At 39.0% G+C, this 23981-nt stretch overlaps 1 protein-coding gene across 1 annotated transcript in view; it reads right to left on the bottom strand.

Annotated features, from left to right (window-relative positions):
* The window catches only part of MALRD1 (MAM and LDL receptor class A domain containing 1), a 576163-nt gene that overhangs the window by 33130 nt on the left and 519052 nt on the right, over positions 1–23981 (bottom strand). The window contains exons 38-39 of the mRNA XM_032244079.1: positions 3926–4002; positions 3734–3830 (exon numbers count right to left, since the gene is read on the bottom strand). Of these exons, the coding sequence (XP_032099970.1) occupies positions 3734–3830; positions 3926–4002 (174 nt within the window). The remainder of the gene's footprint in view (positions 1–3733; positions 3831–3925; positions 4003–23981) is intronic.

Here is a 23981-nt window from a genome sequence, read left to right on the forward strand (position 1 = left end):
GATTTTTGTTTGGAGATTTGGGAAATCAGAAGAGAAGGTACCAAGGAGAGGGAAGATGGCAGGAAGGTCATCAGAGGGTTAGAGACAGAGACATTATCTTGACCTAACCCACTCTGTTAGGCAGTAGAGACTAAGACTTGAGTCACTCAAACATCGAGTATCACAACAAGTTAGTTGAAAAGTATGAAAGTGCTTCTATTTTTTGCAATTATTCGTTTCTTCCATATTTTATTAACCTCCTTCCTTCCTGGTCCAGTTCATCTATCTTGGGCAAATTTCATAAACCTGTGGTCACTTGTAATGATTAAAACTTAGTCCGATCCACTTTAAGGCTGTTAAAGCCAAATTCCAACTATTTGTCTCCTACTTTTTCCCCGTGGCACATTGCAGATTGGTGCAAGGCTGCTGCGTGGAGTAAGGAAAGGGGAAGGTTATGCTTTGGCTCTGAAGTATACCCCACTCTTTTGTCCAGGCTTAGCTGTGTGGTGTAGGCACAGAGAAGAGCTGGAAACAGGTGGAATCTTCTTAGGTAACTTGTTACCTGTCAATAGTAGGGCAGTGTCTTCTATTGCAATGGGTTAGTGTAGTTCTGACTTTTTTTGCTTGACTTTCCTGTTGTTGTGGCCTTCATGGTGATAGTGTATGGATTTCGTGTGTGTGTGTGTGTGTGTGTGTGTGTGTAAATCAATTTCACTTAGGACCCTTCTATCACTGGATGACTTTTGACATATTATGATACATTAATAGTTTGGTTATTTGTTACCACCCAAATCTCATGTTGAATTGTAACCCAATGTGTTGGAGGTGGGGCCTCGTGGGAGGTGTTGTGTCATGGCAGCGGATTCCTCATTCCTTGGTGCTATTTTCACTGTAGTGAGTGAGGTCTCACCAGATCTGGTCATTTAAAATTGTGTGGCACTTCCCCCCTACCCCACTCTCTCTCCTTCCCGTGCCTGCTTTCTTCATGTGATGTGCAAACTCCTGCCTTGCCTTCTGCCATGAGTAAAAGCCTCCAGAAGCAGATGCCGGTGATATGCTTCCTGTACAGCCTGCAGAACCATGAGCCAATTAAACATCTTTTTAAATAAATGACCCAGTTTCAGGTATGCTGTTGTGGCAATGAAAGAATGGCCCAATACACCTTTTAAAGGAAAGGCAGCTATGTCTACCTTCAGCTCAACCCTGCCCCCATCGCCCTCTCTGGAAAGGGCATCACTTCACCTGAATGAGCACTACATGAACAGCCCTACAGTTCCAATTTATCTCTATTTTTCATGTTTCCTCAAATGAACTGAAAGTAAACTCTAGCTTCCACATTTTCTGTGGATCTGCACAACTGAGAGATTGTACAATTTCCTCCCTCCCTCTTTTCCCTCTAATACAATTTCCTCCATTCCCAGGTACATTATGCCATGCTTTTATTATTATTATTATTATGTTATACTTTAAGTTCTGAGATACGTGTGCAGAATGTACAGGTTTGTTACATAGGTTTACGTGTGCCATGGTGGTTTGCTGCACCCATCAACCCATCACTTAGGTGTTAACCCCTGCATGCATTAGGTATTTGTCCTCATTCTCTCCTTCCCCTTGCTGCCCACCCTCACAGGCCTCAGTGTGTGATGTTCCCCTCCCTGTCTCCATGTGTTCTCATTGTTCAACTCCCACTTATGAGTGAAACATGCAGTGTTTGGTTTTCTGTTCCTGTGTTAGTCTGCTGAGAAGGATGGTTTCCAGATTCATCCATGTCCTTGCAAAGGACATGAACTCCCTCCTTTTTATGGCCACAGAGCATACCATACCACAGTCTTTTTAAGACTTGCTTGGGTAGAAAACTCCAGTGGCATCTACTTTTAAAACATGAACCCCAAAATTGTCTTAACACTCCTAGAAACGTTTTCTTTACACTTTACCCTGAGGCGGCTCTGGGGAGTAGATTTTGTAGGTTTTTCACCTGTTTTCTAGGCATCATCAATCTAAAATATTGATTCTCTTTGAGCCCTTCCATCATTGGTTTTGGGTAGTGCTGGTGATGGTATTTTAATCTCCTTCCCCATTTCTTTTCCCAGGAAAGAAAGAAGAAAACTTCTCACTAAAGATACTGCACTAATCCAAAGACAATAACTTCAAAAACTTTCATTCTTCATTCTTTCCAGTCATCTCCAGATTGGAGTGTAGTGGCCTGACTTCAGCTCACTGCAACCTCTGCTTCCCAGGTTCAAGTGATTCTCCTGTCTCAGCCTCCCAAGTACCTGGGATTACAGGTGTGTGTCAGCATAACCAGCTAATTTTTCTGGTATTTTGAGAAAAGATGGATTTTCCTCATGTTGGCCAGGCTGGTCTCGAACTCCTGACCTCAAGTGATCTGCCCATCTCAGCCTCCAAAGTGCGGGGATTACAGGTGTGAGATACTGTGCCTAGCCCAAGATAGTCTTAAAGGCTTAAAAATACAATTTTTTTAAAAAACAAACACCATAGTTCTATAATAACTTTGCTATAATTCCTGTTATCAAGATAGGTGTCTGCTTATTAACATGATTGCAGTCTAGAGATCTGAAGAGAAGTCATCAGGCAGCATATACAAATTGACACCAAGGAAAACAGTGAGTTAACCTTTGCTCAGTGACATACTTGGTGCTGTAGCAGATCTGAATTTCTGACCAAAAACTCAGGTGTTGAAGACATGATGCACTTCTTTAATTTCTAAAAATTTTATTAAAACTTTTAGTGAGCCCTTATCTTGCTGAGTTCATAAAAGCCAATCACTTTGATTACTTGGTTGACTTGGAACCCATAAGGGGAATGAGAAAATGGGTAACGGGTAGAAAGAATCCAGGACCCTTAATGGCACTGTGGATTGTGAGGGTCTTTGGGCCTTGCATGAGCCCAGCCTGCAGAGTTCCTTCCTGCAGGTGCAGCAGCTCTTGGCCCCTGTTTTGTGCATTGCTCAGCACATGGGATGCGTGGGCTAAAACATTAGCTGTGTGAGTCCTGCCTCCCTGTGTGATATTGGTTGGCTGTGTCCCCACCCAAATCTCACCTTGAATTGTAACAATTCCCATGTGTCATGGGAGTGACTTGGTGGAAGGCAATTGAATCATGGGGTGAGTTTTTCCCATACTGTGCTCATGAAACTGAATACATCTCACAATATTTGATGGTTTTATAAAGGGGAGTTCCCCTACACAAGCTGTCTTGCCTGCTGCCATGAAAGACGTGCCTTTGCTTCTCTTTTGCCTCCCACCATGATGGTGAGGCCTCTCTAGCCATACGAAACTGTGAGTCCGTTACACCGCTTTCCTTTACAAATCACACAGTCTTGGTACGTCTTTGCTGGTGGCGTGACAACAAACTAATACACTGTGTAAGCCAAGAAAGAATTTCCTTTGCCATTCTGCTATCTTCCCCAGGCAGCACCAGAAATGGCAAATATAGTCCCTCATCTGTTTTTAGTCTGTGGATGATGTCATTTTTCTTTTTTTGGAGCCCTCAAAAAGGCTCCTAACAGAATCTGAAAAGTAAACTTCAGGCTTTATAGTAAAAAAATTTTAAAAAAGAGCAATTCTTGTTAGGTAGCTCCTGCTTTCTGCCCAGAAAAATAAATTCATAAAGCGTTAAAACATGAAAGTTCCCTGTATATAATATGGGATGAAAGAAAACATAGCAAAGGAAAGGTTGCAGACAATTTTTCTGCTATGGTATATTTAATTCAGTAACTAAAGGCACCACTTACCTTACTGGCACTTTTCTGTTTGCAAGAAAACACAAGATTGCAACTATGATATGAGTCATCAGGAATGCTAATCCAATACCCAGGAGAGTCCATATATCTGAGATTTTAAACAAATGAAAAAGATAAATATGAATTGAAATATGTAGAGACCACCCCAAACTGAGCCATTCGTTTAGTCATAATGTCACCTACTGTTTTGAGAGTACGTGAAGTCTGCAGGGGGATTAAACTTGACATGGCATCTATTTCCTTTCCATCCTTGTCCACATCTGGAAATGAGATAAAATGAGAGAGTTAAAAAACAGAAAAGCGAAAACATATTTGAACAGAACTATCATGGGGTAAAATGATGAATGTCAGTAAATAATGAGATACCAGGAACATGGATAACTTTGATAAGACTCCAAAAACATTAAGCCAAAGCAAAACCAAAATTAAACTGCACTGTTTTCATATCACTGTGTAAAATAATTTTTTCAATATTTATCTTCTTGACTTTATAAGACAGAAACACGGTTTCCACAACATTCTTTGTTTTTAAAAACTGACTTATTTTTTTACCAGTGTCCAGTATTACTTTACTTTATCCATGATTTCCCTCAAATCCAAAAGGGAGCACATTTTTCTTTAGTAAAGAGATTTATTAAGTTATTTCAGAAAACCAATGGAGAAGATTCAAATTTTACATTACCAGAAATACAAACCAGAGTACATATTTATTTCTCATTACAAAGGAATAATCCTTCAAGTGCTTAGATCTGGAAACAGGTTAATAATCTCATTTGATGTACTAGTAAAATCTCAGACATTTACTAGGATTCTATCACCTTTGTTTTATTTGGGGACATACATGATTGAACTTTTTTTTTTTTTCTTTTTTTCGTTTTTTGAGAGAGTCTCACTCTGTCACCCAGGCTGGGGTGCAGTGGCACAATCTTGGTCCACTGCAACATTTGTCTCCCAAGTTCAAGCCATTCTCCTGCCTCAGCCTCCCGAGTACCCACCAAAACGCCTTGCTAATTTTTGTATTTTTAACAGAGATGGGGTTTTGCCATGTTGGCCAGGCTGGTCTTTAACTCCTGAGCTCAGGTGATCCACCCACTTCGGCCTCCCAAAGTGCTGGGATTACAGGCGTGAGCCACCACACCTGGCCCATGATGAAACTTTTAACACTGATGTGGATGGTCTTAATAAAGTTAAGAATGAAAGAATACCTTCTATCTCTAAAAGAGATGAGGTTTATTGCTAAGCAGAATGTATTGAAAATTTTCTTGTAATATGTTTATGCAAACATTATGTGAAAGTTTACGTACATATACTTGTTTACCAGAAGTAACAGGAAACAAATTATGATGGGTTTGGTCAAATTTCCTGCCAACTTCACAGTACAGTAGTACATGCTACAAAACAGGATTAAAACCTAGCTTTTGAATATGTGTATATAAAAACGGAGCATTAGAAGCAATGCTTCTTCAGCACAGTGTGTTGAATTTTCACCTAATCTCTCTTTTAAATTTGAAAATTTGTATGCTCAAAAGCAATTTCTCCACAGAAGCAATCAGCTTCTTTAAATATAAAAAGCTTAGAGGTTCATGGACGCCTATTAGAATGCCTTTTTTTCTTTAGTAAATATTATCTTAAAAGTAGAAATTGAAGACAATTTGATTGTTCTAATGTTTATGCAATTCAAATTAAAATAAATCAGAATTATGGTAGATTGGGATATTTGCTTTTTTTCCTCACAATCCTTAAGATGCATTCCTTGTCAGTCTACATTTGACCTTATGAATCCTATCTGCCAGTCCTTCACACGTGTGCACACTGGTATGATCTAGAGATGAGAACACGTTTTCACTCTGAGTTAATTCGATTCCTTTAAATGTTCAAAGTGCCATTTTCCTGGCCTTAGGGCTACAGTAATCATCTTAGACAAATAGTACATATTTGGATGTGCCTATTAAGATAAATTTTATTAAGGCTGTCTTGGAACACCAGTTAAAAAAATAAAGGAGAAACTCAAGACATACGGAGAAAGGGTACGAATGCTGTCTGTCTGTCCATTATTCTTTTGTTCTATCTTATTTCCACCTATTATCTATATTTCCCATTTATCGAAATGTATATATATTTATGTATAAAAAACCTGGTGATGAACAAATAGAGTACTGAGTGGCCTTCTGACAGTTCGACGGGGAGTTCAGCTAGACTGAAATGATTCTTATGTTAATTTCATGTGTGTGTGAGGTATCTGCATGTGTGCATGTTCTGTGAGAAGGTAAAGGCAAAATATGCATAGAAGAAGGGATGAAACAAAAAATAAAGACAGAAAATTTGTTCTTACATTGATAAAAGTTTGTCTGTAAAAATAACAGGAAGGTTTGCTGAGAAATAAATCTCATCACCAATTTAGAGGCACAGGATATTCTCCAACTCTTAACAATAGAAGCATCTGCTTCTCTCTTCACCTAGCTTCTCCTCTCAACAATGTATCATGGGCTTCCTTAAGGTCAGATGTCTGTACAAACAACTGTCACAGACATTTATTTTTAGAAACCATTGTGTTGTATTTGTATATATAAATATATATATTTTTAGTTCAAACATTTTGTTGTTGTTTTCCTTGCCTCTCCTTCTTTCCTCTTCACCCCAATATATAAAGGTGGATGAGGAGAAGGAGAAGGGGGGACATTTTCTGGGTTGCAGAAAGAGGCAGGTGAGAATATTCAACATGCATTTTCATCTTTATCAAACTAAACCTCCTCCATAGAAAATCCAGTTCAAAGTAATTGTGGCAGTCTGATCTCTAGATATCTTTAAAATCTCCCTGAAAGGGGTGAGTTTTCAACTCTTCTAAAGTCATACTGAGAACAGCATTAATCACATGCTAGAATGATATGCTGAAGTTCCACCCATTCTTTGTGTAACAGTAGTGAAAGAAATTTCCCTCCTGCCAGGCCCCCCTGAGTACTGTGGACTGGAAGCAAAAGTAGAAAATTTTGTCCACCCTAACTAGAGGTTGGTGGACTCACGTAACCTCCAAGCTGACCATAACTACTTATTAAGAATCATTAGGGCTGGGCATGGTGGCTCATGCCTGTAATTCCAGCACTTTGGGGGGACAAGGTGAGAGGAATGCTTGAGGTCAGGAGTTAGACAGTCTGGGCAACAGAGAGAGAACTTTTCTCCACAAAATTTTTAAAAATTAGCCATTCAAGGTGGTGTGTCCCTGTAGTCATAGTTACTAAGAAGGCTAAGGTGACAGAATTGCTTAAGCCCAAGAGTCGGAGGCTGCAGGGAGCTGTGCACTGCATTCCAGCACTGGTGACAAAGCAAGACCCTGTCTCAAAAATAATAATAATAGCCCTGGCATGGTGGCTTATGTTGATAATCCCAGCAATTTGGGAGGCTGAGGCAGGCAGGTCATCAGAGGTCAGAAGTTCAAGACCAGCCTGGCCAACATGGTGAAACTCCATATCTACTAAAATTACAAAAATTAGCCATGTGTGGTGGTGGGCACCTGTAATCCCAGCTACTTGGGAGATTGAGGCAGGAGAATTGCCTGAATCTGGGAGGTGGAGTTTGCAGTGAACTGAGATTGCACCACTGCAATCTAGCCTGGGCAACAGAGTAAGACTCTTGTCCAACTCCAAAATAAAAATAAATAAATATAATAAATATAAATAAATATAAATATAAATAAGGTGTTTTACAAAGAAATACTACAGTGATTTTCTCCAATATTTTTCAGATGTAATCTGGGTGGGAAAGCTTAGCTATCTTACTCATCTACTTATTAGATTGGTGCAAAAGTAATTGCAGTCATTGTCTTTAAAAGAAATGACCAAAAGCGTAATTACTCTTGCACCAACCTAACAGTTCTCAATAGTAAACCAGTAAGACTTGTATAACATATGAAAAATTTAAAACATGTCTAATCCTGAAGGGATAAAGCAAGTATTTGCTTTTAAGTGGTGTGTTGGTACTGTTATAGTTGATTGTGGTAAAGGGTGAAGGCTCCTATAGATAGAAATAGGACAGGGAAACTGGAGAAGCTGGTGGGGCGGCGGGTAATTCAGTGGATTTAGGATAGGCTGACGTCATCCAGAGAAAACCAGTGCAAGTGGGACATTTTAGGCACAGCTGCAGGGAGCTCAGTGGCTGAGTGGGCTGGTGGGTAGGTATGGGAAATACTGAACAACTGTCTGAGGCCAGAAGAAGGATCCTAAAGGAATAGCACAATGAGGTTCACCTCATGAGCTTGACAATTACTTAAGGACTAGGCTAACCCTTTGCAGGTAATCTCTTTGCTATTTTAAGACTACACAAGGCTGAATGCAAATATAATTCTCCCCCTTGTGTAATCCAAAAAGATCCATAAAGACCACAAACTTTAAATAATACTTGTACTAAGATACATCAATCTAAATTAGAATGCTTGTTTGTTTTAATGTCAAGAAGAAAAAATGTTCGATGTGATATAATTACTTTGGCAGTCATATTTTTATAGGGAATTGCTAGCGTCAGTTTTACTCATATTAACAGTTGAACTTAACAGAAGGTGGAAAAACCCACTTGCTTATTTTATTTTTTTCAAAGGGCACTTACAAGTAAAAAGCTCCTTAGCTTTTACACCAGGAGGACCTGATGTATTTTGAGCTTTTATGAGGCTCTATGTTTTACCACTATTTCATATCTAATCAGTGTGAGAGTCACATTGCAGCATTTCAGCCTTATTTTTGGAACTCTGGAAGTTCAAACTATTACCCAATGTACGTTGCACATGCTGTGGTTGCCTCCTCCAAATTCATGTAGCCTTCCAAGCTCACTCCCTTCCCTCCACAAATTGTATAGCATTTCCATGATACGATTTAGATTGTTACAGTAGGTCACCAGTCAGACATTAACAGGGCAGGAGAAGACCCCCCCCGCCAGTCCTGACCAGAAATGCCAGGTGACCATGAGGTCATGGTTAGGCAGTTGTTAACCTGTCTCTCTAAAATAATAACTAGCCACAGCTGCCGCAAGGGAAAGGCAGTCTCCCAGTAGATAGAAACACCTGAAACTGGAGATCAGCAGCTTCGTGATAAGATCTCAGCAGTTGAGCAAACGGGCTCACGCATGCACATTAAGAGACAAAATGGCAGAGTTTAACTTGTGTGTAACCTTCCTCTAGGAACATTGGACTGATAAGGGAAGAGCGCCTCAAGTGAGCATACACTCCAGTACACACACTGCGCAAGGTCCCTCCCAAGCATTGCGGGCCCCCGCACATGCAGACAGCCCACCCCAAGAGAAGAATCAGGGGAGGAGGGATGCAAGACCCTGGAAGTCTGCCAACATGTTAAACTCCAAGTCAGATGTTGAACTGTGTTCTTCATCTCTCAACTTGCTGGCTTGGCCCTCTTCCAAGTGTCCTTTACTTCTTTTCATTAGTGCTCTAAAGCTTTTACATAAACTTTCTCTCCTGCTCTAAAACTTGCCTGTGTCTCTCTTATGCCCCTCAGTGGAACTCTTTCTTCTGAGGAGGCAAGAACTAGGTTGCTGCAGACCCATAAGAATTCACTGCCTACAGTGACATACTTAGGTGCGGCATGGCTCAGATACCTTCCATCGCCAACAGAATTGGATCCTCAACCCGATTTCTAGGGCCATGCCATTTTTCCTACTGTAATGTGGGCTCAGGACCACACCTATCACCACATGGCATTCCTAATCCACGTGATTGGTTCATAGATACACATAGATGTAAGTTTGTCCAGTAAGAATTCCATCACAAAAGGGTACATTTCGATGGATAATTGTGGTAAGAGACATCTGCTCCCCAACTCTGATGTAAAAGACGAAGCATGAAGCCCTCTTAAGTTCAGGTAGTCATCGGCTACCATTCTGCTACAATAAGCAGCCTAAGGACAAAATCAACTGATAGGAAGACAGGGCCTTCATAGTCATTGAGAAATAGTAGAATAACTTTAATAGTGTTGCAAACTTTTCCATCAGTTCATGTTCCAAGCCTGCTCTGCATGTAGACTTTTTAGTTATAAAAGTCAATAAATTCCTATATCATTTGAGCCAGTTTGAACTGGGTCTTCTATTAGCAGCACACACACACATATCTACACAAAAAGTGTAATTCTTCTACTTCTCTGTTTTGCTCCCTACAGCTCTTCTCATTAAATCAATAATCCTGTGTTCATAAAATATTTACTGAACATCTACTATATACAAGGTACTCTGCCAGATATAGTGAGGATGTAAAGATGAACAAGCCATGGCTGGGAATATGCAGAAGCAGGAACTTAGAAAGAAAATGAAAAATACATTTAAAAATAACTAGGATGCAAAGTAGAATATTAAATAGAAGAAAGATAAAAGTTCTTAAAGAGAGCATGAAAGAATTGCTTCAAAAATCTTTATTTTTCCAGACCTGGAAAGTGAAAAATGTGCAATCTCACTTGGGCATTTATGGGTCATGTTATATATTACATTTATTCCAAAGAAGGAAGTGTTTATATATGTATACTATATCTGTGCTTTGAAAAAATTGGTTATCCAAGGAAATAAAGATCCTATAACTAATTTTATCAGAAGAGATATGTCCAAATATGAGTTAATAGGATCCTATACTAACCTGCAGATTTACTAATTCTATATCACACTATACTCATTCTATACGACGTTCAGTCTCTAATTTTGTAGTTTTGAAGGATGTGGAAGAAAAAGTCCTTCAGAAGCAACATATTTGGAATGTATTCCAAATTAGATTTATAATTTAGTTTTAAAGTAGGTAGCATTGTTTTTCTTTTTAGCAGTCTTGTTTATTATTTATTTGTGTGTTTGTTTGTTTTTGAGTTAGAGTCTTGCTCTGTTGCCCAGGCTGGAGTACAATAGCACAATTTTGGCTCACTGCAACCTCCATTTCCCAGGTTCAAGCAGTTCTCCTGCTTCACCCATCTGAGTAGCTGAGACTAAGGTATGTGCCATGATGCCTAGCTACATTTGTAATTTTATTAGAGACGGGGTTTCACCATATTGACCGGCTCTGGTCTCAAAATCCTGACCTCAAGTGACCCACCTGTCTCAGCCTCCCAAAGTGCTGGAATTATAGGTATGAACGACTGTATTCAGCCATTAGCAGGCAATTCTTACAGCAACATAACTATGAAACTCAAGTCTTAACATGTTGAAAGGTAATTGTGTCACTCTCCATTTACCTTCCATGCTTTAGAAATTATATAAAGCCCACCCAATAAGAAATATTTATTGAACACTCATTATGTGCTAGACAAGATTCTAAATGCTTTCTAGATTTTTTTGTAATATGATAATGTTACAAAGTCAGAATTATTTCTCCATTTCAGAGTGGAGATGAAGGCACAGAGAGATTGAGCTGTAAATCACCAAAGGGTGCAATCTGATGGAGATTTTTAACTTTGGCTCTGTTGACTACATGGTTTTACTTTCCGTAGTCTTTCTAAAGTTAAAATATGCAGCCATAAAAAAGAAAGAGTTCATGTCCTTTGCAAGAACACGGATGAAGCCAGAAACCATCATCCTCAGCAAACTAACACGGGAACATAACACCAAACACCGCAACACCGCATGTTCTCACTGATAAATGGGAGTTGAACAATGAGAACACATGGACACAGGGAGGGGAATGTTACACACTGGGGCCTGTTGGGGGTGGGGGGCAAGGAAAGGAAGACCATTAGGACAAACGCCTAATGCATGCAGGGTTTAAAACCAAGATGGCAGGTTGATAGATGCAGCAAACCACCACAGCACATGTATACCTGTGCAATAAACCTGCACATTCTGCACATGTATCTCAGAACTTAAAGTAAAATAAAATAAAATAAAATAAGGCCAGGCATTGTGGCTCATGCCTGTAATCCCACCACTTTGGGAAGCCGAGGAGGGCTGATCACCTGAGGTCAGGAGTTTGAGAACAGCCTGAACAACATGGAGAAACCCCGTCTCTACTAAAAATACAAAATTATCTCAGCATAGTGGTACATGCCTGTAATCCCAGCTTTTCGGGAGGCTGAGGCAGAAGAATCACTTTAACCTGGGAGGCAGAGCTTGCAGTGAGCCGAGATTGCGCCAATGCACTCCAGCCTGGACAACAAGAGTGAAACTCCATCTCAAAAATAATAAATAAATATATAAATGTATGAATGTATAAAAAATAATCATTTATAATGCTAATCAACTTTACAATTTTTATGTTATGAGAGTAACACTCTCATAACATGATAAATTTCTGGTTGTAAAGGTCCGAAAATGTCCATTTATCACAAATAAGCCTCACTCTGCAAACATCTCAAGATATAGAGAGGCTACTGTAGTGCTAAAAAGGGTAAGGAATGCAGGGGTCAGGCCACCTGGATTTCAAGCTAGACTCTGCTGCTTTCTAGCCATGTGGTTTTGGGAGAGTCAGTCAGCTTCAGATTCCTATTTGCAATGGTAATAGGTATATCAGAATGTGTACGAGAATTAAATACTATGATGCACATGAAAATACATTGTGGACTGTAAAGTGATATGCCAAGCTGTCTGCTACACAATCTTTAGCTTTCTGCTTTAAATTCTGGTCGTGGCTTTTCCCAGCTGACCTTAGGCCCACGTTCCCTAAGAGTCTGGGCCGCCAGGGAGCTGGATCTGACAAGTGCAGTCTCTGATCCCATTGTGAGCACTAGGTTAAGACTTAGAAAGAGTAAAAAGTCATTGCTATAGGTTCTGTTTTCATGGCTTACCAATTCTGCCATTTCGAAATGTTTCTTTTTGTTGTTCTTGAGATGGGGTTTCCCCATGTTGGCCAAGCTGGTCTTGAACACCTGGCCTCAAGTGATCTGCCTGCCTCAGCCTCCCAAAGTGCTGAGATTACAGGGGTAAGCTACTGTGCCCAGCTTCAAACCCATTTTGATGTCTCAATAGGCTGGAGGCTTTTGATCCTGTCATACAGGAAAGGGAAGAATCAACAGGTGTTGAAGACGCTCAGTGCCTGCCATGTGCATGACTTTTCCCCATGCCCAGGTGAGGTTTCTACCCCATCAGAAGTGCTCCAGGAAGGAGAAAGTACTGCTCCTCCAACTTAACCTGAAAGCTGCAGCTCAGAGTGTTTTCTGGGCCACATGCTGAGCCTCTGTCAGCAGGCTGTGTTAACAGAAGAGAAAATTGAGGTAAGTCCTCAGCAAGCCATTCAAATTGTCATGGGTGAATTATATTGTAACAAAATGAGAAAGCAAGAGAAGCCACTAAATAATCTCTGAGCCACAAAGCGCTAAAATTCCACTTTGAGTAGCAGTGATTAATTTGCTTGGACTAATTTCTTCCTCATTTAATTAGCTCTGGCATGTTTAATAATATTTATAAGTATTAGGCAGAGCCTACCTGAAAGAGAAAGATAAACATCCCGCTCCATTCATGCATAAGAGCCTGTTTTCTTAACATGAAAAGGAGAAAGGAAAAAATAAAATATAATTGGATGCTTTCAGCCGCAGCCAACACCCTAATCTTTTCTAAATTCTACAGGTCTTTTTGCCATTAGTAGGTTATAACGAAGGAGTTTTTGAAATAACTTATTTCTGAGTGTGCTTGGTAACACCCATTCATTATACATTAACACCTGGAACAAAAACTCCTCCCACCCTTATTGTCACTGTGTGCCCATCTCAGCTCATTTGTCTCATTGTCAGAGAAAATAAATGATGAACTGCACATTTTCTAAGCATGAGTTCACAGATTAATTTGGTTGGAACTGGCAGAGGGTTTACTCCAGTATGTTAATTGACTTGAATTGTTCTAATAAGTCTAAAGTTAAGAAAAAAACTTTTATTTATATATAATTGTTCTAATAAGTCTAAAGTAAAATAATGTGCTAACACAGAGATGTAGTTATTCCATAAAATGCTGGTATTTCAGTAATTAGCTGAGCTTGGTGGTGCATGCCTGTAGTACCAGCTACAGCTGATATGGGGAGGCTATCCTGAGAGGCAGGTGGCAGTGAGTTGAGACTGTGCCACTGCACTATGGCCTGAGTGACAGAGCAAGACCCTGTCTCAAAAAAGAAGTGACATTTCCCCACAAAAACCCCATCCAAAGGTCAGTAGCCTTAAAGATCAAAGGTAAAGTCATGAAGACGAGAAAGAATGAATGAAAAAAATGTAGAAAACTCAAAAAGCCAGAGTGCCTCTTCTCCAAATGATCGCAACACTTCTCCAGCAAGGGCACAGAATTGGGCTGATGCTGAGATGGATGAACTGACAGAAGTCTGCTTCAGAAAGTAGGTAATAATGAACTTTGTTGAGCTAAAGGAGCATGTTCTAGCTGAATGCAAAGAAGCTAAGAGCCTCCATGACATCTGTTTTCATTGGCTAGAAGATAGCTTCACTTCTTATCAATCTGGCTAACTCCTCTTTATCTTTAAGGATACAGACCAATTATCATTTATCTCCAGAAGCCTTTCTTTGTGCCTCTGCTTAATTTAGACACGTCATCTTTGGTCTCATGGAATCCTTATGACAGTGCTTAATCACAGAGTACTGCCCTTGTGAGTTTCTTTATCAATTTTTTCAAGCTATATATTTTTTGAAGATAGGATCTGTATCTGTTTACTCTTGTACACTGCAATTAGCACAAGCTCGTACATCAATATTTACTGAAAATATGCATTACCATCACAATCACAGTAGTTGACACTTGGATAATGTGTTACCATTATCAAAGCACTTTTTTGGAGTATATATATTATCTCATTTAATGAATAAAATAATCTCTTATAATTTTAACATGCATCAGAATCATCTGGAAGGTTTATTAAAACACAGATTTTTGAGTCTCCTCCCCAAAGTTTCTGATTCAGTAGTTCTGCGTGGCCTAATAATTTCATTTCTAACACTCTCAAGTGATGCTGCTTCTGCAGGTCTGGGGTACACACTTTGAGAACCACTGCCTTAGAACATTCCTGTGAAAGGTTAAGTGTTATTATTCCCAATTTACAGAGGAAATTGAAGCTCAGAGAGCAATGGCTTTGTAAGTAGTAAATTCAGAGCCTCTGAACTGCTTGTCTGCTTGTCATTGTACCATGAGAATATTAGTGAAATAGTAAATTTATTTCAATTCTACATAAAAGGCAGTTTTACATTATCAGATTCTGTCCTTAGGAGATTATAATTTGAAAATGAAAACATGTGCTCTTATGTGGTTTTTATTGCAATTTTCATTCGAATTGGTAGTCAAGTTGGACAGAATTGCAAACGTAGGAAGGAAGCACATTTCAACATTATTTCAAAATTATTACAGTAGAGTAGAAATAACTTTGAGTAGAAATGAAGCAGATAAAACGTGTTCTTCTTTTTCTTCTTTGTTCAAACGGGTTGATGATGTGATGTTATGGCTGAGATGATACTTAAAAATGTTTTAGTTAAAAAACTTTCCTAAAGTTGGTGTTTGGAACTTTCTATTCCTCCTGACTTTAATTTTTTTTTTTTTTTAGCTGTTATAGAGTAATATTTCCCTGGAGTTGGGTAGGGAAAAAAAAAGGAAAAAGAAATAGAGAGGAAACTAAATAATTCACAAACTGGGCAACTGAAAATGGCTGCAACTCAATAGAAACTGGTCTTGTTTTAAGACGAAGAAGGTGAAGGTATTAAATTTTTGCTGTGGAGTGTAGTCCTTCTAAGAAATAGGTTTTTGAAATTTTTCTTTTCTTTTCACGGGAAATCTGAAAGATTTTTCCTTTAAAATATATATTCTGGCCTCTTATTTCCAGTAAGATCTTATTCATGTTTTCTCTCTATCACTTGAAATATATGTAGAACCACACAAATAAACACAAAATGGGAATGCTGAAATTAGAAAGAATAAGCAATGAATTGCTGGGCTCTAGAAGGAAGGAATTTCCGCCAACTGTGGAATCTATGAGGGGCCGGGCTGAGAATCTATGAGGCTCTAAGACTCTTTTTGACCTTTTGGGAAAGCAAGGAGGTTCTCTACTTGCTCAACACAAAACAGGAAATTTTTCAATGGCTTTCCATCAAATGGAGATAAAAAGTGCAAACTCTGAACATGTTGGCAAGTGAGTAATCATTAAGTAACTTCTATTTGCTAAGCTTTGCTAGATTGTAGGCATCATATCCAATCAAACCATGTGCTTTCTGTCCTTTGAACTTACTCACTGGAGATAAGGTTACACCATTCCCTAAATGTACTAGACTTAACCTTTTCTTAGTGATTTCATGTTTGCTCTTTCCAGTGACAGATACACTCTGCCTAAATCTTAGAATATCTTGTACTTTCATGGAATTGTGGTCTTAACTCAAATTATACCCTCTCAGAGACGTCTTCATCAACAAGTCTAAGATCAGCCACTGCCATCATCTCTTCCCCATCTCTTTCTGACATCTAACTAATTTTCTTCATTGCATTTTTTAACTACCTAAACATTATACACACACACACATGCACCCAGACACATACATGCACATGTATATATATTATGTATATATATTTAAAATGTATTTGTAAGTGTAATAAAAGTATTTAAATATTATGTCTCTAAATTAAAAATAGATATATCAATAGAAATCTGAAAACCTGAACGAATGATTTTAAAGAGATACTATAAATCATAAAAATATAACAGAAACTGTAGAAATCCATGATAGTTCAATTATATTTATGATAGTGAAAAAGTCTTACCACATTCTTTAATCTAGGCTATTTTGCTGTTTGTTCTTTCAAAGTTTCAGGAAATTGTAATCCTCATGCTATACATTCAGAAAATAAGCCAATATTTGCCTGATAATAGAAGCTCAAAAAATATTATGCACAGAAGAAAATCTGAGAACAGTGTCATTTGTAGATGTCAACAACTTAAATAAATTACTGGCAATCTGAATATAAGAGTATATTGTGCTACAGTATTTAGTGAAAACTGCCTCTTTCCTCAGTAGACAGTTCTAATCCATAAGGAAAAGGCAAATAAATTTGTATAAAAAGCAGAGGGCCTTGCAGAAGAGAGGTAAAACTATAGCAGATAACGTATTGTCCTAAGTTGCCAACAGACTACCTCCAATAACATTTCCACCTAAGAGCACTGTACTTATGAATTTCCTCAAAGTCTTAGTGAATAAATAATCCTCATGTTATATAAGCTTTTCTAAACATATAAAATGAATAATAGTCAAAACTATTTTCCTATTAATGAAGAATCTCCTAAGATATTTTCTGGCCTCCCTCAATTTACTGGTGAATTATCTCAAAAAATTTTAATGAACACGTAATTCCCAGATTATATGTACTCTTTTAAACATGAAAAGATGAAGGTTAACTGATAGGTTTCAAAAAGCTATATATTGGTCAGGCACAGTGACTCATGCCTGTAATCCCAGGACTTTGGGAGGCTGTGGTAGGTGGGTCATCTGAGGTCAGGAGGTCGAGTCTAGCCTGGCCAATATGGCAAAATCCCTTCTTTACCAAAAATGTCAAAATTAGCCAGGAGTGGTGGCATGTGCCTGTAATCCCAGCTACTCAGGAGGCTGAGGCAGGAGAATAGCTTGAACCCAGGAGGCGGAGGTTGCAGTGGGCCTAGATTGTACCACCGCACTCCAGCCTGGGCAACAGAGAGAGACTCTGTCTTAACAAACAAAACCAAAAAGCTATATATCTCTGCTGCATCAATCAAATATAGCACATCTACAAAATCATAGATCTACTTCATTCAAAATGTGCAAAATCCCAAAATAAAATGCAGTAGATAATCTCCTGTAAAGGAGCCTAAGGAACTGGCAGTAATGTAACATTTCATATATAGAGAGAGAGATCCAGGAGCAATTCCATTGTTTATATATCTCTGTTGTTAGATAACTTCATACCCTTGGACAAAATGAAATCTTCATAGCCTTGGACAAAATGAAGAACGATGGTCTTTAATGTGTAACACCTGTGAAGATGGAGCTGGCGTTGACAGAGAGGTGGACTCTTCTGGAATAAGAATAGGGTGGTGTGGGGAGCAACAGAATAAAAATGAGTCTGCTAGGGACTATTTAATATTGTAATAATCTCATAAATTTTAAGGACAATAGGACATTTACCACCTGGCCTGTGGACACTCTAGTTGGTTAGGGAGAGAGAAAACTTGGAAAAAAGATAAAAGAATGAAAAAAAAAGTAAAAGGCAGAGCAAGAAATGATGCTGATGGATCACTACCAAAGAAAGATTGCCTTATCTTTCGCTAAGGGTTCAGCAATTTCTGTCACAATAAATCCTGGTATCAAGTGATTTTGCCCCACCCCATCTATAGATCAACAGGCATTTTCTGTTAAACTAAAAATGTATAGAGTTTTCATTTTTCCTGAGCATTTTACTACATTTTCCAAGAAACAAATAGACACAAACATTTTAATTTTTAGGTAATGGATACATAGCATGTATTATATTGGTGGTATTTGTAGTTATAAATATTTAGTTTTTGTTGTTGTTGTTTTTTGAGACAGAGTCTCGCTCTGTTGCTCAGGCTGGAGTGCTGGAGTGCAGTGGTGCTATCGGAGATCACTGCAACCTTTGACTCCTGGGTTCAAGTGATTCTCCTGCCTCAACCTCCTGAGTCGTTGGGACTACAGGTATGCACCATCACACCTGGCTAATTTTTGTATTTTTAGTAGAGATGAGGTTTTGCTATGTTTGCCAGGCTGGTTGCAAACTCCTAACCTCAGGTGATCCAACCACTTCAGCCTCTCAAAGTGTTGAGATTATAGGTGTGAGCCACCATGCCTGGCCAATATTTAGCTATTTTTGTAGCATGTCATATTTACATACGTAACACACACACATATTGGTACAAAATAATAAAAGTATATCGGCACTGGACTCACGTTACATATTTATATTAAATAGAAGGGATTTTTAAAGTTTAGATTTTAAAAATCTATTCGAGTATTTGTCATATTGTATATTCTGCAGTGTATACTATATATTTTAGGCGAAAACATCTTTTAGAAAATCATTGTGTGGTGAAATAAAGATATTATAGTGGCCAAAAATATTACTGAAGGTTAGTGCTACGTATTAAGGATCAGGGTAGCAGCACAATATAAGCCCCCTGACTTCATGAAGTTTACATTTTATTGAGGGGAGCGTGTGTACGTGTGGAAAAAGACAATATGCAAACGTAGAAGTAACTAGGTTTATGATGGAGTCAGAGAGGTTGCAGTGCAGTGTGAGGACCAAGTTGGAAACAAGAATGTGGTCAACTCTTTTGAGAAGTTTTATCATGAAATGAAAGAGACGAATCTTTTGGATGCTGGAATAGAAGTGGGGACAAGTGAGGGCTGTTTTGTCTTTTTCTTGTTTTCGGGTGATGGCTACGAGAGCCTGCTTGTTGATAATTCAGCAGACAATTCAGTAGAGAGGCAGGTGTCTGAAAAAGAAAGCAAGGGAATAAGAATGGGGAAGAGGAGGAGGAATGGGTTTCTGAGTGCTGGAGGCAAAGCATCTTTTCTGAGAGAAGACAAGGATCACAACAACAGGTGAAGGCTGGCTGATGGGTGTGCTGATGGGATGACTTGAGAATTCTTTGATAACAAATCTCTTAAGAAAATTTATGGGTAAATAATTCCCAGAAGTGTGGAGAGGGAGGACTGAGGGGAAGATAAGAAAGCACACATTTGGAGTAATTTTTAACTTCCAGAAATAATTCAAACTAGAAACACGTATTGAAAATTTAAGGCAGTATTGTTACAACCTATTTGAGGTTGTAACACTCTCTCTCAATCTCTTTCTCTCTCTTCGTCTGTGTGTGTGTGTGTGTGTGCACACACACACGCAAGAGAGAGAAAGAGACAGAGAGAAAGGGCATTTTACTTTATTTTCATTTAATTATTTTATGCATATTGTTCAACAATTCAAGTTGTACTAGAAGTCTTGAGCTCTGAAGGAAAAGAATTTTGGTTTATTTGTATCTTCTAGTGTGAACCTCTATTTTTATACATAATATACATACATGAAGTTCTTTATCTATTTTATTGTTATAACTAAAATTTTTTCTATATTATATAACCAGCAGGTTCTTACTCACTGCCCGCAGCAGCCTCTCTCTACTATTGGATGTAATTAAATTCATATTCAGAGCTTATAACATTATTACTACATGAATAGTATGGCTTTCTGCTGAGCCAATCATGTATGAGGATTAACCATCATGTGCTTTTTAATTTTTTTCTGGAGTGAATTACCTAATTTACTTCTATTTGCTCACCTGTCTATGCTTTGTGGCTAACTTCTAAACTCTCCAACCACTTCTCAACAGAATTTTATACTAGATTAAAATATGAGATAAACTATCAGTACCTTTTTTCTTCAGAAAAGGGAAACTGATAGAAGTTTTGGAAGAAGATTTCCAAAACCCCCTGTCCCTTTGTCCTCCCTGGACAGCATGCTCTCAGGGTCTCCCCTCAACAACTTGTAGGCCTTCACTCGAACATCAGCCCTGGGTCCCAGATCCCATGTCTTCCTTTTCCTCAGTTTCCTCCCTCATTTTGCTGGAGTACAGGGTGCATGGGGGGTTAACTTCTAAAGATTTTTCTTCAAATGCTATGGATCATAGTCAATTTTTAGTTTGGTGGGCTTTGGAACTTAGGTTAAAAAAATTATTTAATCTAACACACAATAATCTTCGAGCTTCTAGATAACTAGATAGCTTCTCCATTATCTTCTAGTTTCTAAGAAGATTGCTCCAGGATCTTCCATATTCCAGTGATTCTTTCAGTTTTCATGAATCTTCATATGTGGACAGTTAATATTCACAGATAATCTTAATGGATAGTGCTGCCATATCAGTTTCCCTGAAATTTTCCTATGGCGGGCCTTGGCATAAGTCTTTCCTAATTCACTGTACCTGGAAGTTAGAGGCCTTCATCAATCTGGGGAAATTTTTGCATTATTTATTTTACCATTTTCTCCCTGCTTTATTTTCTGTTTTCTCTTCCTGGTATTTCTACTATTTGGATATTGAACCTTCTGAATTGACCCTCACATTTTCTTTTTTCCCCGTATTTTCCTTTTCTTTATACTCTTTTTTTGGAGGAGTAGGGGTTGAATTTATATTCCAGTATTTTTGTCAATGTCTAACATTTTTGAGTGTTGTATTTTAATTTCCTAAATCCCTTTTTTCCTCTGGTCATTACTTTTTCAGACACCAGGTATGTTTTCTAACTCTTTGCACATATCAAATAGATTTAAATGTTTTTCTTCAGATCTCTATATCATTTCTGTTTCATTGGGGTTATATTTTCTACCAGAACCTGTTAATTTATTAGTTTTATCTGCCTTTCTTATTTGCGGCATTCTCCCACATTTGGTTACTCTCAGCTTTCTGGGTGTATTGATGAGTAAAGCCCTGAAAAGATGATCAACGGGTGTCTAGCATGGCTGGAGTGGGTGACTGATGAGCTATGTTTTAGGTCATCAGCCTCCTTTTCTTGGTGTATGCCCTATTATAGAATTTTCAAGTCTTCATTCTGGTGTCATTTAGCCTCCCCATTGAGAGATACTTCCATCTTTCACTTTGTGGTGGCAGTGGGAGTTTGGCATGGGGAAGATCTAAGAGTGGCTGCTAGTATCCCAGGAACCAGGAAAGAAATGAGACTAGATTCTCTGTACTAAACATGCAAATGGGCAATTATTCAGTGCTATGGTCTGAATGTTTGTATCTCCATAAATTTATAGAAAATCTAATTACCAATTTGATGATACACAGAGGTGAGGTCTTTGGGGAGGTATTGAGCTCATGAGGGTGGAGCCCTCATGAACGGGACTAATGCCCTTATACAAGAGGCCCCACAGAGCTTCCCTGCCCCTTCCCTCATGTGAGGACACAGCAAAAAGACACCATCTGTGAACCAACTAGAGAATCCTTACAGCAGACACTGAATCTGCCAACACCTTGATCTTGGACTTCCCAGTCTCCAGAACTATGAGAAATAAATTTCTGTTGTTTATAAGTTACCTCTTCTATGGTGTATCAGGCCCTTGTTGCATTACCATAAATAAATACCTGAGACTGGGCAATTTATAAAGATAGGAGGCTTGATTGACTTACAGTTCTGCATGCTGTACGGAAAGCATGGTGCCGCATCTGCTCAGCTTCCGGTGAAGCCTCAGGCAGCTTTCAATCATGGCAGAAATCAAAGGGGAAGCCAACACATCACACAGTGAAAGTAAGAGTAAGCAAGAGAGACAGACAGTGGCAGGGAGGTGCTACACACTTTTAAATGACCAGCTCTCATGAGAACTCATTCACTATTGTGAAGACAGCACCAAGCCAGAAGGATCTAACTCCGTGACCCAAACACCTCCCACCACTGGGCCCCAACTACAGCACTGGGGATTATACTTCACCATGAGATTTGGGCAGGGACACAGATCAAAACCGCGTCATGTGGTATTTTGTTACAGCAGCCCCAAAGCACTAAAACACGGAACAGTACCTCATAGCTGTCCTCTGCTAAGTAAGCTGTTACTGAGTCAAAGGTCTTGTTGTTGTTGTTGTCTGTTTTTCTCTTTTTCACTTTTTAGATTGAGATAAGATCTGCCTATGTTGTCCAGGCTGGTCTCTTAACTCCCAGCTTCAAGCCATCCTTCTGCCTCAGCCTCCCAAAGTGCTGGGATTACAGGTGTGAGTCACAGAACCCGGCCTCAGTCCAAAGGTTTGGTGCAATTTTTCTAGAGAATAAATCTCCTTAATAGAGAAGTGGTGAAGGGGGTGGGGCCTCATGGAGTACAGCTGGAGTTTGGATATCAACTCCTTACAGGGTAGCAAGCAATTTCTTTTTTTCTTTCCAATTTAGTGCTCCATTCTGCAGTGTGGGATGCAGGTTATCTTTAGTTCCTGGACCTCCTAGGGTGTCTGTAAAGTGAGTGCATTTACTCCTCATTGATAGCTGCTTCTGCATAGTGTATACTAAGGTGCCTCAAAGAATACAGCAACACAGTATACACCACTATGGTCAGAAACAGAGATATCTGAAATTGAAATACTATAACTACGTGTGGTGACAATGTCCAGAATGTGACAAAAAGAATGAAAAGATCTGAAAGTACAGAAGAAAAGCGAATTAGGGATAGTTCAGAGAACGGAAAGGACCAAGACCATTTGGAATATAAACTCATGGATGTTTAGGTCACTAAGGATGATTACAGGAATGGAAATATATACAGGAAAAAGATAAAAAATCAGTAAATGTGAGGAGGACGATGCCAGGAACTATGAGGAATAGCAAACGGGGTAGCCAGATGGCACATGCCTCAAAGAAGCTAGTGACTTTGAAAGAGGAGGGAGGACAAAAGTTTTGGAGGAAACAAGGATGGATTAGGAGGACACCTATCTCCCTCCTGGGTTTGAATTCTAACCACTTGACTTGTGAACCCTTAACCAACTTCCACTGAGAGAGCCACAGCGAAAGTACTGTCCTCCAGGGACAGCCTGTTTCTGTTAGGGCAAGGAATTAAAAAAAAAAAAATTCATTAGAGGCTACAAGACAGTTAGTTGACCACAGAGCTGGATATCCAGGGGATACAAAGAAATAGTTTGAGAAAATGGAAGGAGGACATGGATTTAGATGAGCAAATGTATTCTGCAAAATGGGATCAGAAATCCTTAGTGGTAATCAATGGCTTCGAAAGCAAAAGCATAGAGGAGTTAATGTTTAAGTTAAAGCCACGAACCCCACATTTTGGTAGAATTTCAGGGCAGCTGCTGCATCAGTAGTGTAAGATGGTGTGATATCTTGGGGAAGGAAGGTGAAGGGGTTCTGAGTTACGTCACCCGAAAATGTGCCACTTTAGAAGAAGGATCACCTTCAGGCAATTGAGAAAAAGCCACAGAGGATGAACTGTCTACCATTCCCTCTATCTGCCTGAAAACAGAACATGAATTCCTCTTACGAAGACCCTACCCTCGCTCAGCTTCCAGTACAAGGAATGGGAGAATGACCTGATCACTGGAGAAAAGATGGTACTGATGCTATGCAAATGAAGCTTACTAGCCAGCCCTCATCTACCATTACTTTCCCCTATACTTGTCCCACAACTTTCTGTCTCAGAAGCTCAAAATCCTTTTATTTTTTCTGGTCACTTCTCTGTAAATGTACTGTTCTTTTGTTAGGATGCTATATGAGCCTAAATTCTAACCAGCTCTGAGTTACTCATCACGGAGTTCTCCCATATGTAGGCATGTGTTAATAAACTT

Source organism: Sapajus apella, unplaced genomic scaffold, assembly GCF_009761245.1.
Source record: "Sapajus apella isolate SASKATOON/1434 unplaced genomic scaffold, GSC_monkey_1.0 scaffold53, whole genome shotgun sequence".
Taxonomy (NCBI): domain Eukaryota; kingdom Metazoa; phylum Chordata; class Mammalia; order Primates; family Cebidae; genus Sapajus; species Sapajus apella.